The 12,580-nt window shown below is 45.3% G+C and overlaps 1 protein-coding gene across 1 annotated transcript; it reads left to right on the top strand.

The window, feature by feature from the left end:
- The first annotated feature begins 3,508 nt into the window (after window positions 1-3,508).
- LOC149434274 (E3 ubiquitin-protein ligase TRIM39-like) lies at window positions 3,509-9,879 on the top strand. The gene has a single exon (XM_089663851.1). It carries the CDS (start codon window positions 3,541-3,543, stop codon window positions 4,981-4,983), a length of 1,443 nt encoding a protein of 480 aa, XP_089519977.1. The 5' UTR covers window positions 3,509-3,540; the 3' UTR covers window positions 4,984-9,879.
- The last annotated feature ends 2,701 nt before the right edge of the window (window positions 9,880-12,580 follow it).

Raw genomic sequence — 12,580 nt, 5'->3', positions numbered from 1 at the left:
CTGGGGCCGCTTGAGCAGCGTCCATCCCTTCACTTGTAGCAGCGAGGCTGGAGTCAGCTTGTATTGTAGATAGTTCATCTTCGTTGGGTTTCATCGAAGTTCTGGGTATTGTTTGCTTCTGTCTGTTGCAGGGGGGCTTCCCTCAGCAGATAGTGCTCCAGGCCAGGGGCGGACTGACCATTCGGGCACCGGGGCACTGGCCAAGGGCCCGAGGTCAGTAGGGGGCCCCATGGGATGCTCCTGGTACCTTTCCTAGGTTTTTTTGGGTGTGATTTGAGTGTGGGCAAGGACACAGGGGCCCCATGATTTCCTATTGCCCGGGGGCCCCATGAGTTGTCAGTCCGCCGCTGCTCCAGGCCATTTCTGGCATTTTGTTTTGTTTATTTGTATGTTAAAATCAGTATTTTTTTTTTGCTAGAAAATGTCTTAGAACCCTTAAAACATTATACATTTTTTTAAAGCAGAGGCCCTAGAAATATAAATTGGTTGTTTTTGCATTTTTTTTATGTCACACAGTACTTGCTCAGTGATTTTTCACAAACAATTTTTGGGGGGAAAAAAAATACACTTTTTGGAATTTTAATGCAAAAACACACAATACATAACCCAATTTTTGGCAAAATATAAAAGATGATGCTACGCCGAGTAGATAGAAATGTATTTTCATGCGAAGCCGACGAGTTCCAAATCACTTCTCAGTAAAAATCAGATCAGGAAAGTACACATAGAAATGTATACAATTCAAACAGGACTCGTCATCGGATTATAATGTCGGAGATCGGCCGCAGGGACTCTGCACTCGCTTTCTGCATTGTTTCCATGTCAGCCGAGCCATCCAGCTAGAGGTGTCTTCATACCGTGCTGGTCAGACCGGTTGTATCACCGTCCCCGAGCCGTGATCTCCGGGTGTATGTAGGTCATCGGTCTTCTAATGCTCAGCTATGTGTTGTGTCCAGTCCTGATGATGTACAATCCGACAATTCGAACAACCGACATCAAGCGGGCCACATACAATCCATCACCCCAGCTGTCAGTGTGTCATTGTTCTGGGCCCCCCCCCAACTGTCAGTGTGTCATTGTTCTGGGCCCCCCCAAGTGTCAGTGTGTCATTGTTCTGGGCCCCCCCCAAGTGTCAGTGTGTCATTGTTCTGGGCCCCCCCCAAGTGTCAGTGTGTCATTGTTCTGGGCCCCCCCAATTGTCAGTGTGTCATTGTTCTGGGACCCCCAAGTGTCAGTGTGTCATTGTTCTGGGACCCCCAAGTGTCAGTGTGTCATTATTCTGGGACCCCCCCCTCCAAGTGTCAGTGTGTCATTGTTCTGGGACCCCCAAGTGTCAGTGTGTCATTGTTCTGGGACCCCCCCCTTCAAGTGTCAGTGTGTCATTGTTCTGGGCCCCCCCCCCAAGTGTCAGTGTGTCATTGTTCTGGGCCCCCCCCAAGTGTCAGTGTGTCATTGTTCTGGGCCCCCCCCAAGTGTCAGTGTGTCATTGCTCTGGGCCCCCCCAAGTGTCAGTGTATCATTGCTCTGGGACCCCCAAGTGTCAGTGTGTCATTGTTCTGGGACCCCCAAGTGTCAGTGTGTCATTGTTCTGGGACCCCCCCTCCAAGTGTCAGTGTGTCATTGTTCTGGGACCCCCAAGTGTCAGTGTGTCATTGTTCTGGGACCCCCCCTTCAAGTGTCAGTGTGTCATTGTTCTGGGCCCCCCCAAGTGTCAGTGTGTCATTGTTCTGGGCCCCCCCAAGTGTCAGTGTGTCATTGTTCTGGGCCCCCCCAACTGTCAGTGTGTCATTGTTCTGGGCCCCCCCCCCAAGTGTCAGTGTATCATTGTTCTGGGACCCCCAAGTGTCAGTGTGTCATTGTTCTGGGACCCCCCAAGTGTCAGTGTGTCATTGTTCTGGGACCCCCAAGTGTCAGTGTGTCATTGTTCTGGGACCCCCCAAGTGTCAGTGTGTCATTGTTCTGGGCCCCCCCCCCAAGTGCCAGTGTGTCATTGTTCTGGGACCCCCAAGTGTCAGTGTGTCATTGTTCTGGGACCCCCCCTCCAAGTGTCAGTGTGTCATTGTTCTGGGACCCCCAAGTGTCAGTGTGTCATTGTTCTGGGACCCCCCCCTCCAAGTGTCAGTGTGTCATTGTTCTGATATCCCCCAAGGGTTAGTGTGTCACTGTTCTGGGACCTTCCAGCTGTCAGTGTATCATTGTTCTGGGACCTTCCAGCTTTCACTGTGTCATTGTTCTGGACCCCCAAGCGTCAGTCTATCATTTTTCTGGGACTCCCCAAGTGCCAGTGTGTCATTGTTCTGGGACCTTTCAGCTGTCAGTGTGTCATGGTCCTGGCCCCCCCCCTAAGTGTCATTTCTCTGGGACCCCAAGTGTCAGTGTGTCATTGATCTGGGACCCCCAAGTGTCAATGTGTCATTGTTCTGAACCCCCCCCCCCCCAAATGTCAGTGTGTCATTGCTCTGGGACCCTCCCCAAGTGTCAGTGTATCATTGCTCTGGGACCCTCCCCAAGTGTCAGTGTGTCATTGCTCTGGTACCCCCAAGTGTCAATGTGTCATTTTCTGAAACCCCCCAAGTTTCAGTGTGCCATTGTTCTGGGACCTTTCAGCTGTCAGTGTGTCATGGTCCTGAGCCCCTCCTTAAGTGTCAGTGTACTATTGTTCTGGGACCCCCCAAATGTCAGTGTGTCATTGTTCTGGGACCCCAAGTGTCAGTGTGTTATTGTTCTGGGACCCCCCCCCTCCCAAGTGTCAGTGTGTCATTGTTCTGGGACCCCCCCCCCCCCAAATGTCAGTGTGTCATTGTTCTGGGACCCCCCCCCCAAATGTCAGTGTGTCATTGTTCTGGGACCCCAAGTGTCAGTGTGTTATTGTTCTGGGACCCCCCCCTCCCAAGTGTCAGTGTGTCATTGTTCTGGGACCCCCCCCAAATGTCAGTGTGTCATTGTTCTGGGACCCCCCCCCCCAAATGTCAGTGTGTCATTGTTCTGGGACCCCAAGTGTCAGTGTGTTATTGTTCTGGGACCCCCCCCCTCCCAAGTGTCAGTGTGTCATTGTTCTGGGACCCCCCCCTCCCAAGTGTCAGTGTGTCATTGTTCTGGGACCCCCCCCCCCAAATGTCAGTGTGTCATTGTTCTGGGACCCCCCCCCCCCCCAAATGTCAGTGTGTCATTGTTCTGGGACCCCAAGTGTCAGTGTGTTATTGTTCTGGGACCCCCCCCCCCTCCCAAGTGTCAGTGTGTTATTGTTCTGGGACCCCCCCCCCCCAAGTGTTGGCATGTCTTTGTTCTGGGACATCAATGTGTCAGCATTTTTCTTCTCATGTGCTCCGAATTTCCAGGGACTGTTTTGCATACATTGTATTTGTTGGTGTTTCCCTGAACTCCTTGCTCCAGGCCAAACATCTAGTTAGAACTATGACAGAATGTAAATGTGTCTTCAAAGATTCCCCTCCCCCTCGAAGACAAAATACATAAAACTTGCATCAGACGTTTATTACTGGCAGACAGTTTGTTACACAAACATCTTTATCAGCTCTAACGATGACGGCAAGGGGGACGAGCATGATCTACAGCACGGTGCTGGACGTGGTTCCTAGTCAGAAAAGAACCCACCGCATCTCGAACATCTATGTCCAAAACAATCTGGACTCACAGGATCCTTCGCCTTATGAACGCATAGAGCCACCAGACCCATTGGTCACCTGTACCTACTGTGTCTACTCTCCTACGCCGGCAGTCAAATCATGTCTGCTATGTGAAGCCTCCTTGTGTCTCCTACATCTCCAGGTCCACAGCACGTCCCCCGAACACGTCCTGACTGTCCCGCTCAACAATCTCAGACGATTCAGGGACTTAAGATGCTCCAGTCACAAGGAGGTCATGAAGTACTTCTGCTTTGATGACTCTGCTTGTATCTGTGTGTCCTGTTGCTTGGCTGGAAAGCACAAGGGACACCAGGTGGAATTACTGGAGGAGGCTTCTGAGAAGAAGAAGAAGGAACTGAGGAACCTCCTGGAGAGGTTGACCTCAAAACAAAGTAGACTGAACATGAGAGTCTTGAGGCTCAAACAACAGAAAAGAGAGGTGCAGGACCGGACGGCTGTGATCACTGAAAGGGTCGCTGATTTGTTTATCCACCTCCGGAGACAACTGGATGACCTCGAAAAGAGACTCCTATGTGAGATATCAGCGGAAGAGGAAAGAATCTCTCGCCCATTCACCCTTGTTATTAATCAACTGGAAAACCAGCAAGAGGAGCTATCTCACAGCATAACAGAGATTGAGGCACTCATCAATCTCTCAGATCCATTGGCAATCTTAACCAAAACAAAAGGAGTGGAGTCTTTGGAGTCCAAAGACCAAGGGAACTTGATCTACAACCTGGAGGACATCGATGAAGGACTAATCTCTGTATCCCTGCATAGATCCTTTAGCGAGATTATGGAAATGGTGAAGATGGCTCAAGGCTCTTCAGATCTACAGCTGGATGTAGAAACTGCCGCCAATGACGTGTATCTGTCCGGTGATAAGAAAACGCTCTCCTGGTCAAAAATAAATCAAAGCCGGCAAAAAAAAGACACCAGGTTCAAAAGCCATCAGGTTCTAAGCGATAAGTCCTTCTTGTCTGGACGGCATTACTGGGAGGTGCAGACCAGCGAGTTGGGGGATTGGACGATAGGAGTTTGCTATTCCAGTGTTGAGCGGAAGGGAACTGCGTCAGTTTTTGGAAATAACAGAAAATCCTGGTGCTTGAGCTGGAAAGATAAAAAACTTTCTGCGGTGCATGATCAAAAAGTAAAGCATTTCCTCAATCTTTTCCCCTGCCATAAGATAGGAATCTACCTCCATTATGAAGAAGGTAGATTGTCCTTCTACAAACTGGATACGCCCATCAGACATTTACATACTTTTATGGCCACTTTTACCGAGCCACTCTTTGCCGCGTTCTCGGTCCAGCATGGCTGGCTGAGAATCAAGACTTAATAACGTTGAAGAGGTCATGTCACCAATTGTGCCTTTATTCAATCCAAGATATCATGGATGAGAGTCTGCATTACCTGTCCATGTCTGGCACCCATGCTCTATGGTTCTCCATGGTTGGCCGAGAATCAAGACTTAATAACGTTGAAGAGGCCATGTCACCAATTATGCCTTTATTCAATCCAAGATATCATGGATGAGAGTCTGCATTACCTGTCCATGTCTGGCACCCATGCTCTATGGTTCTCCATGGTTGGCCGAGAATCAAAACTTAATAACGTTGAAGAGGCCATGTCACCAATTATGCCTTTATTCAATCCAAGATATCATGGATGAGATTCTGCATTACCTGTCCATGTCTGGCACCCATACTCTATGGTTCTCCATGGTTGGCCGAGAATCAAGACTTAATAATGTTGAAGAGGCCGTGCCACTGATTATGCCTTCATTTCATCTGAGATATCATGGATGCACTACCTGACCAGGTCTGGTGGACATACTGTATAATTCTTCATGTTTAAAGGGGGAATGCTCTTTGAGCCTATAAAAGGTGGATTTTGCAAGAAGCTACAGAAGTGTAGAAGAGAAAGTTCAGGAACGAATTTAACGAATGTACAGGTGATATAATTGGAACAAAGACACTGCAGTCATGTATTCTCTGTAGATGCAGCTTGTTACTTTAGCTTTAGACAGAGGATGGACGGGTTAGAACCTTTGCCAGGTTTTACTCTTGTGTCCTCACTGGGGAGAGCTCTTCTCTCTTTCTTTCCCAGTGACATAGTCTCACATGGACCATGGTGGAAACCTCCCACCAATGTGGTCATTGACTCTAACATGGTAAAGATTAGAATATGGGGGAGATTTACTAAAACTGGAGGAGCTGTGCAAAGTAACCAATCACCTTCTACCTTCATCTAGTTCAATTAAGCTTTAACAATAAAACCTGGAAGCGGATTGGTTACTATGCACAGTTGTACCAGCTTCGGTGTGCACCAGTTTTAGTAAATCTCCCTCTATATGTCATATTTTTATTGATCATTCTTGTTTAGGCAACACTTCACCTTCATTTTTTTTATCCTGGTGACACCAGTCCCTTTCATTGCTTGCCCTGGTGTCACAGGGAGAGGAAGAACAGGGGTATCTTCCCAATAGACACAGATTTAAAAAAAAAAAAAAAAAACACAAGAAAAGAAAAAACAAAAAAAACACAGAGTCTCTGTTGGCCCCACACTATGCAAATTTGCTGAAATTCCCGATCAATAAAAACATCTTTTAAAATGGTTAGGCAGGCAGAATAGTTGGGTCTACTTAAAAAACCCATTACTGTGTGAAGTTCTCAAGCATTTGCGCAGCTGTCATGAAGAACCGCCATACTTTGTGTACTCTTTTCTTCCTATGATTGTCATCGCCACCTACTGGCCATAATTTGTTATTTTTCCAATAATGGCATTCCAGGAAAACACCCGCATTATGACCACTAGGTGTAGCTGACGATCATAGGAAGTAGACATATCACACAAATTATGGCAATTCTTCCTGAAAGCTGACAAGCTGAGTATATTTTATATTTAACTAGACTCAATAGAGTTAATGTCAACCTGACGCTGATAAATTTGGAATGGGCATTTAAGGTCAATGACCCCAGCCATGAAAGGGTTCAGTAGATCATTCACCTTTGTACTTGCTGTTTTTGTATTTATATGGACAATTATTCAGAAGATCTCTGCAAAAAAAAAAAAAATTTAATTTTTTTTTAAATCTTTTGGCTTTTTATTATTATATGGGAAAATGCTTGTAGTGATTGAGTCCCCTTCATTGCTTGCCCTGGTGTCACAAAGATAGGAAGAGCAGGGATATCTTCCCAATAGACACACTGATTAAAACAAAATAAAGAAAAAAAATAAAATAAAATAGTCTCTGTTGGCCCCAAACTATGCAAATTTGCTGAAATTCCTGATGAACAAAAACTGACAAATTTGGAATGGACATTTAGGTTCAAGGACCCCGGTCATGAAAGAGTTAAGTAGTTCGTTCACCTTTGTACTTGCTGTTTTTGTATTTATATGGACAATTATTCAGGAGAACTATGCAAAAAAAAAAAAAAAAACATCACAGGGATTCCAATGGGTTGTACATAATGTATAATTTCCATTGATTTTTTTAAAATCTTTTGGATTTTTATTATTATTATAAAATGGGAAAATGGTGCTTGTAGTGAGTAATTGAGTCCCCTTCATTGCTTGCCCTGGTGTAACAGGGATAGGAAGAGCAGGGATATCTTCCCAATAGACAAACATATATAAAAAAAAAAAAAATTATAATAAAAAACCGAAAAAAATAAAAAGAAAAATAGGAGTCTCTGTTGGCCCCAAACTATGCAAATTTGCTGAAATTCCTGATCAACAAAAACGTCTTTAAAAATGGTTACGCGGGCAAAATAGTTGGGTCTACTTAAACCCCCTCCCCAAAAAAAACACATTACTGTGGGGATTCCAAGGGGGTGTATACAATGTATCATTTGCAGGGATTTTTCTTAATCTTTTGCCTTATTATTATTATTACTATATGGGAAAATGGAGCTTGTAGTGATTAATTGGGTCCCCTTCGTTGCTTGCCCTGGTGTCACAGGGATAGGAAGAGCAGGGATATCTTCCCAATAGACACACAGATAGAAAAAAAAAAAAATAAGAGTCTCTGTTGGCCCCAAACTATGCAAATTTGTTGAAATTCCTGATCAACAAAAACTTCTTTAAAAATGGTTAGGCGGGCAAAATAGTTAGGTCTACTTAAATCCCTTCCCCCCCCCAAAAAAAACAAAACACTTTACTGTGGGGATGCCAAGGGGGTGTATACAATGTATCATTTTCAGGGATCTCATTTGATCTGTTGCCTTATTATTATTACTAAATGGGAAAATGGAGCTTGTAGTGATTAATTGGGTCCCCTTCGTTGCTTGCCCTGGTGTCACAGGGATAGGGAGAGCAGGGATATCTTCCCAATAGACACACAGATATAAAAAAAAAAAAAAACGAAGAAAAAAAAAAAAAAAATAAGAGTCTCTGTTGGCCCCAAACTATGCAAATTTGTGGAAACTCCTGATCAACAAAAATTTCTTTAAAAATGGTTAGGCAGGCAAAATAGTTGGGTCTACTTAACCCCCACCCCCCCAAAAAAAAACCACATTACTGTGGGGATTCCAAGGGGGTGTATACAATGTATCATTTGCAGGGATTTTTCTTAATCTTTTGCCTTATTATTATTACTATATGGGAAAATGGAGCTTGTAGTGATTAATTGGGTCCCCTTCGTTGCTTGCCCTGGTGTCACAGGGATAGGAAGAGCAGGGATATCTTCCCAATAGACACACAGATATAAAAAAAAAAAAAAAAAATTAAGAGTCTCTGTTGGCCCCAAACTATGCAAATTTGTTGAAATTCCTGATCAACAAAAACTTCTTTAAAAATGGTTAGGTAGGCAAAATAGTTGGGTCTACTTAAATCCCCCCCCCCCCCAAAAAAAAACACTTTACTGTGGGGATGTATACAATGTATCATTTCCAGGGATCTCATTTGGTCTTTTGCCTTATTATTATTACTATATGGGAAAATGGAGCTTGTAGTAATTAATTGGGTCCCCTTCATTGCTTGCCCTGGTGTCACAGGGATAGGAAGAGTAGGGATATCTTCCCAATAGACACACAGATTGAAAATAAAAACAAAAAAAATTAAAAAACAAAAAAAATTTAAAAAATAAGAGTCTCTGTTGGCCCCAAACTATGCAAATTTGCTGAAATTTATAATCAACAAAAACGTCTTCAAAAGTTGGTTAAGCAGGCAAAATAGTTGGGTCTACTTAACCCCCCCCCCCCAAAAAAAAACAAAACATTACTGTGGGGATTCCAAGGGGGTGTATACAATGTATCATTTCCAGGGATTTTTTTAAATCTTTTGGCTTATTACTATCACATGGGAAAATGGAGCTTGTAGTGAGTAATTGGGTCCCCTTCATTGCTTGGCGTCACAGGGATAGGAAGAGAAGGAATATCTTCCCAATAAACGCACAGATTAAAAAAAAAGAAAACGAAAAAAAAAAAAAAATAAGAGTCTCTGTTGGCCCCAAACTATACAAATTTGCTGAAATTCCTGATCAACAAAAACGTCTTTAAAAATGGTTAGGCAGGCAAAATAGTTGGGTCTACTTAAACCCCCCCCTCCCCCCCAAAAAAAAACACGTTACTGTAGGGATTCCAATGGAGTGTATACAATGTATCATTTGCAGGGATTTTTTTTTTATCTTTTGGCTTTTTATTATTATTATATGGGAAAATGGTGCTTGTAGTGAGTAATTGAGTAGGGTGGGGTATGGTGCATCGTCAAAAATCACTCGTATAACCAGATCATTATCCCGAAAATTGTGCTTGGTTGTATATTCTGCATATATAGCACTGATGGAAAGAAAAAACTGCTACATTGTATTAGTGATTTTGTGTTTCCTGTAAAGCAGTGGTTCTCAACCTGTGGGTCGGACCCCTTTGGGGGTCGAACGACCCTTTCACAGGGGTCCCCTAAGACCATCAGAAAACACATATTTCCCATGTGTAAAGAGCAGCTACTGTGTAGAAAGCAGCTGCTGTGTTGAAAGCAGCTGCTGTGTTGAAAGCAGCTGCTGTGTTGAAAGCAGCAGTATTGGAGGTAAAACGACACTTCATGAATTATAATTACTGGATAAATAATTTTATGGTTGGGGGTCACCACAACATGAGGAACTGTATGAAAGGGTCACGGCATTAGGAAGGTTGAGAATCACTGCTGTAAAGAGAACCGTGTGTGAAGAATAGCTGCTTCTGCAGAGAGCGGAGCGTGTTGCTGCTGAATAAAGACCTTTCATGATGTATCGGAATGATGTGCGGACTTATTTTGTGTCTCGGTGTGAAGCTTCTTTTATTTTTGGGAATGCGGGTTATAGGTGACATCCAGGGAGCTGGAGAAATGGCGCAAACATGACAAATAAACACAAATAAAAAAAATAAAAATATTCACGTAAATAAATACAATGGATTGTGTGTGCCCCTCTCTGTTTATTTGCGCAGGCACCAGAAATCACATCAGGGGTCTCCAATCTTTCTAAGCAAACGGCCAGTTTACTGCCCTTCAGACTGTCGGAAGGTCGGACTATGGCCAGTGGGAGCAGAAAATGTCTTGGGCTTGGTAGTCAGTGGAAGTAAAAAAAATTACATAGCACCTGTGGTTGGTAGAAGAAGGAATCATTGGTGTCATTAGGGGGGATAGCTCCCCTTAGTTGGTGTCAGTGGGAGGAATAGTGCCCCATCATTGGTGACAATGGGAGGCATAGTGCCCCATCATTGGTGTCAGTGGGAGGAATAGTGCCCCTTCATTGGTGTTAGTGGGAGGAATAGTGCCCCATCATTGGTGTCAGTGGGAGGAATAGTGCCCCATCATTGGTGTCAGTGGGAGGAATAGTGCCCCATCATTGGTGTCAGTGGGAGGAATAGTGCCCCATCATTGGTGTCAGTGGGGGGGATAGTGCCCCATCATTGGTGTCAATGGGAGGAATAGTGCCCCATCCTTGGTGTCAAAGGGAGGCATAGTATCCCATCCTTGGTGTCAGTGGGAGGAATAGTGCCCAGTTATTGGTATCAGTGGAAGGAATAGTGCTCCATCACTGGAGTCATTGGGAGGAGGAGTGCCCCATCATTGGTGTCAATGGGAGGAATAGTGCCCCATCATTGGTGTCATTGGGAGGAATAGTGCTCTATCACTGGTGTCAGTGGAAGGAATAGTGCCCTATCGCTGGCATTAGTGGGAACAATAGTGCCCCATCATTAGGGTCAATGGAAGGAATAGTGCCGCATCATTGGTATCAGTGGGAGGAATAGTGTCCCATCATTGGTGTCAGTGGGAGGAATAGTGCCCAGTTATTGGAGTCAGTGAAAGGAATAGTGCCTTTTCACTGGTGTCAGTGGGAGGAAGAGTGTCCCATCATTGGTATCAATGGAAGGAATAGTGCCCCATTGTGGGCATTAGTGTGAGGAATAGTGCCCCTTCATTGGTGTCAGTGACACCAATAGTGCTTTGTCACTGGTGTCAGTGGAAGGAATAGTGCCCTATCACTGGCATTAGTGGGAACAATAGTGCCCCATCATTAGGGTCAATGGAAGGAATAGTGCCCCATCATTGGTATCAGTGGGAGGTATAGTGCCCCATCATTGGTATCAGTGGGAGGAATAGTGCCCCATCATTGGTGTCAGTGGAAGGAATAGTGCCCCATTATTGGTGTGAGTGGGAGGAATAGTGCCCCATCATTGGTATCAGTGGGAGGAATAGTATCCCATCATTGGTGTCAGTGGGAGGAATAGTGCCCCATTGTTGGTGTCAGTGGGAGGAATAGTGCCCCATCATTGGTATCAGTGGGAGGAATAGTGTCCCATCATTGGTGTCAGTGGGAGGAATAGTATCCCATCATTGGTGTCAGTGGGAGGAATAGTGCCCCATCATTGGTGTCAGTGGGAGGAATAGTGCCCCATCATTGGTGTCAGTGGGAGGAATAGTGCCCCATCATTGGTGTCAGTGGGAGGAATAGTGCCCCATCATTGGTGTCAGTGGGAGGAATAGTATCCCATCATTGGTGTCAGTGGGAGGAATAGTGCCCCATCATTGGTGTTAGTGGGAGGAATAGTGCCCCATCATTGGTGTCAGTGGGAGGAATAGTATCCCATCATTGCTGTCAGTGGGAGGAATAGAGCCCCATTGCTGGTGTCCATGGAAGAAAGGTGCCTCATCATTGGTATCAGTGGGAGGAATAGTATCCCATCATTGGTGTCAGTGGGTGGAATAGTGCCCCATCATTGGTGTGAGTGGGAGGAATAGTATCCCATCATTGGTGTCAGTGGGAGGAATAGTATCCCATCATTGGTATCAGTGGGTGGAATAGTGCCCCATCATTGGTGTCAGTGGGAGTAATAGTGCCCCATCATTGGTGTCAGTGGGAGGAATAGTGCCCCATCATTGGTGTCAGTGGGAGGAATAGTATCCCATCATTGGTGTCAGTGGGAGGAATAGTGCCCCATCATTGGTGTCAGTGGGAGGAATAGTGCCCCATCATTGGTGTCAGTGGGAGGAATAGTATCCCATCATTGCTGTCAGTGGGAGGAATAGTGTCCCATCATTGGTGTCAGTGGGAGGAATAGTGCCCCATCATTGGTATCAGTGGGAGGAATAGTATCCCATCATTGCTGTCAGTGGGAGGAATAGTGTCCCATCATTGGTGTCAGTGGGAGGAATAGTGCCCCATCATTGGTGTCAGTGGGAGGAATAGTGCCCCATCATTGGTATCAGTGGGAGGAATAGTGCCCCATCATTGGTGTCAGTGGGAGGAATAGAGCCCCATCATTGGTATCAGTGGGAGGAATAGTGCCCCATCATTGGTGTCAGTGGGAGGAATAGTGCCCCATCATTGGTGTCAGTGGGAGGAATAGTGCCCCATCATTGGTGTCAGTGGGAGGAATAGTGCCCCATCATTGGTGTCAGTGGGAGGAATAGTGCCCCATCATTGGTATCAGTGGGAGGAATAGTGCCCCATC

The sequence above is a fragment of the Staurois parvus genome, unplaced genomic scaffold (genome assembly GCF_062004578.1).
Source record: "Staurois parvus isolate SC_StPar_1 unplaced genomic scaffold, SC_StPar_1.0 ptg001787l, whole genome shotgun sequence".
Lineage (NCBI taxonomy): Eukaryota > Metazoa > Chordata > Amphibia > Anura > Ranidae > Staurois > Staurois parvus.
This window is presented reverse-complemented; position numbering and strand designations above follow the sequence as displayed.

Excerpts from the sequence above, each read along its gene's own strand:
- LOC149434274 (XM_089663851.1), top strand. The coding sequence starts at position 3,541 with ATGACGGCAAGGGGGACGAGCATGATCTACAGCACGGTGCTGGACGTG.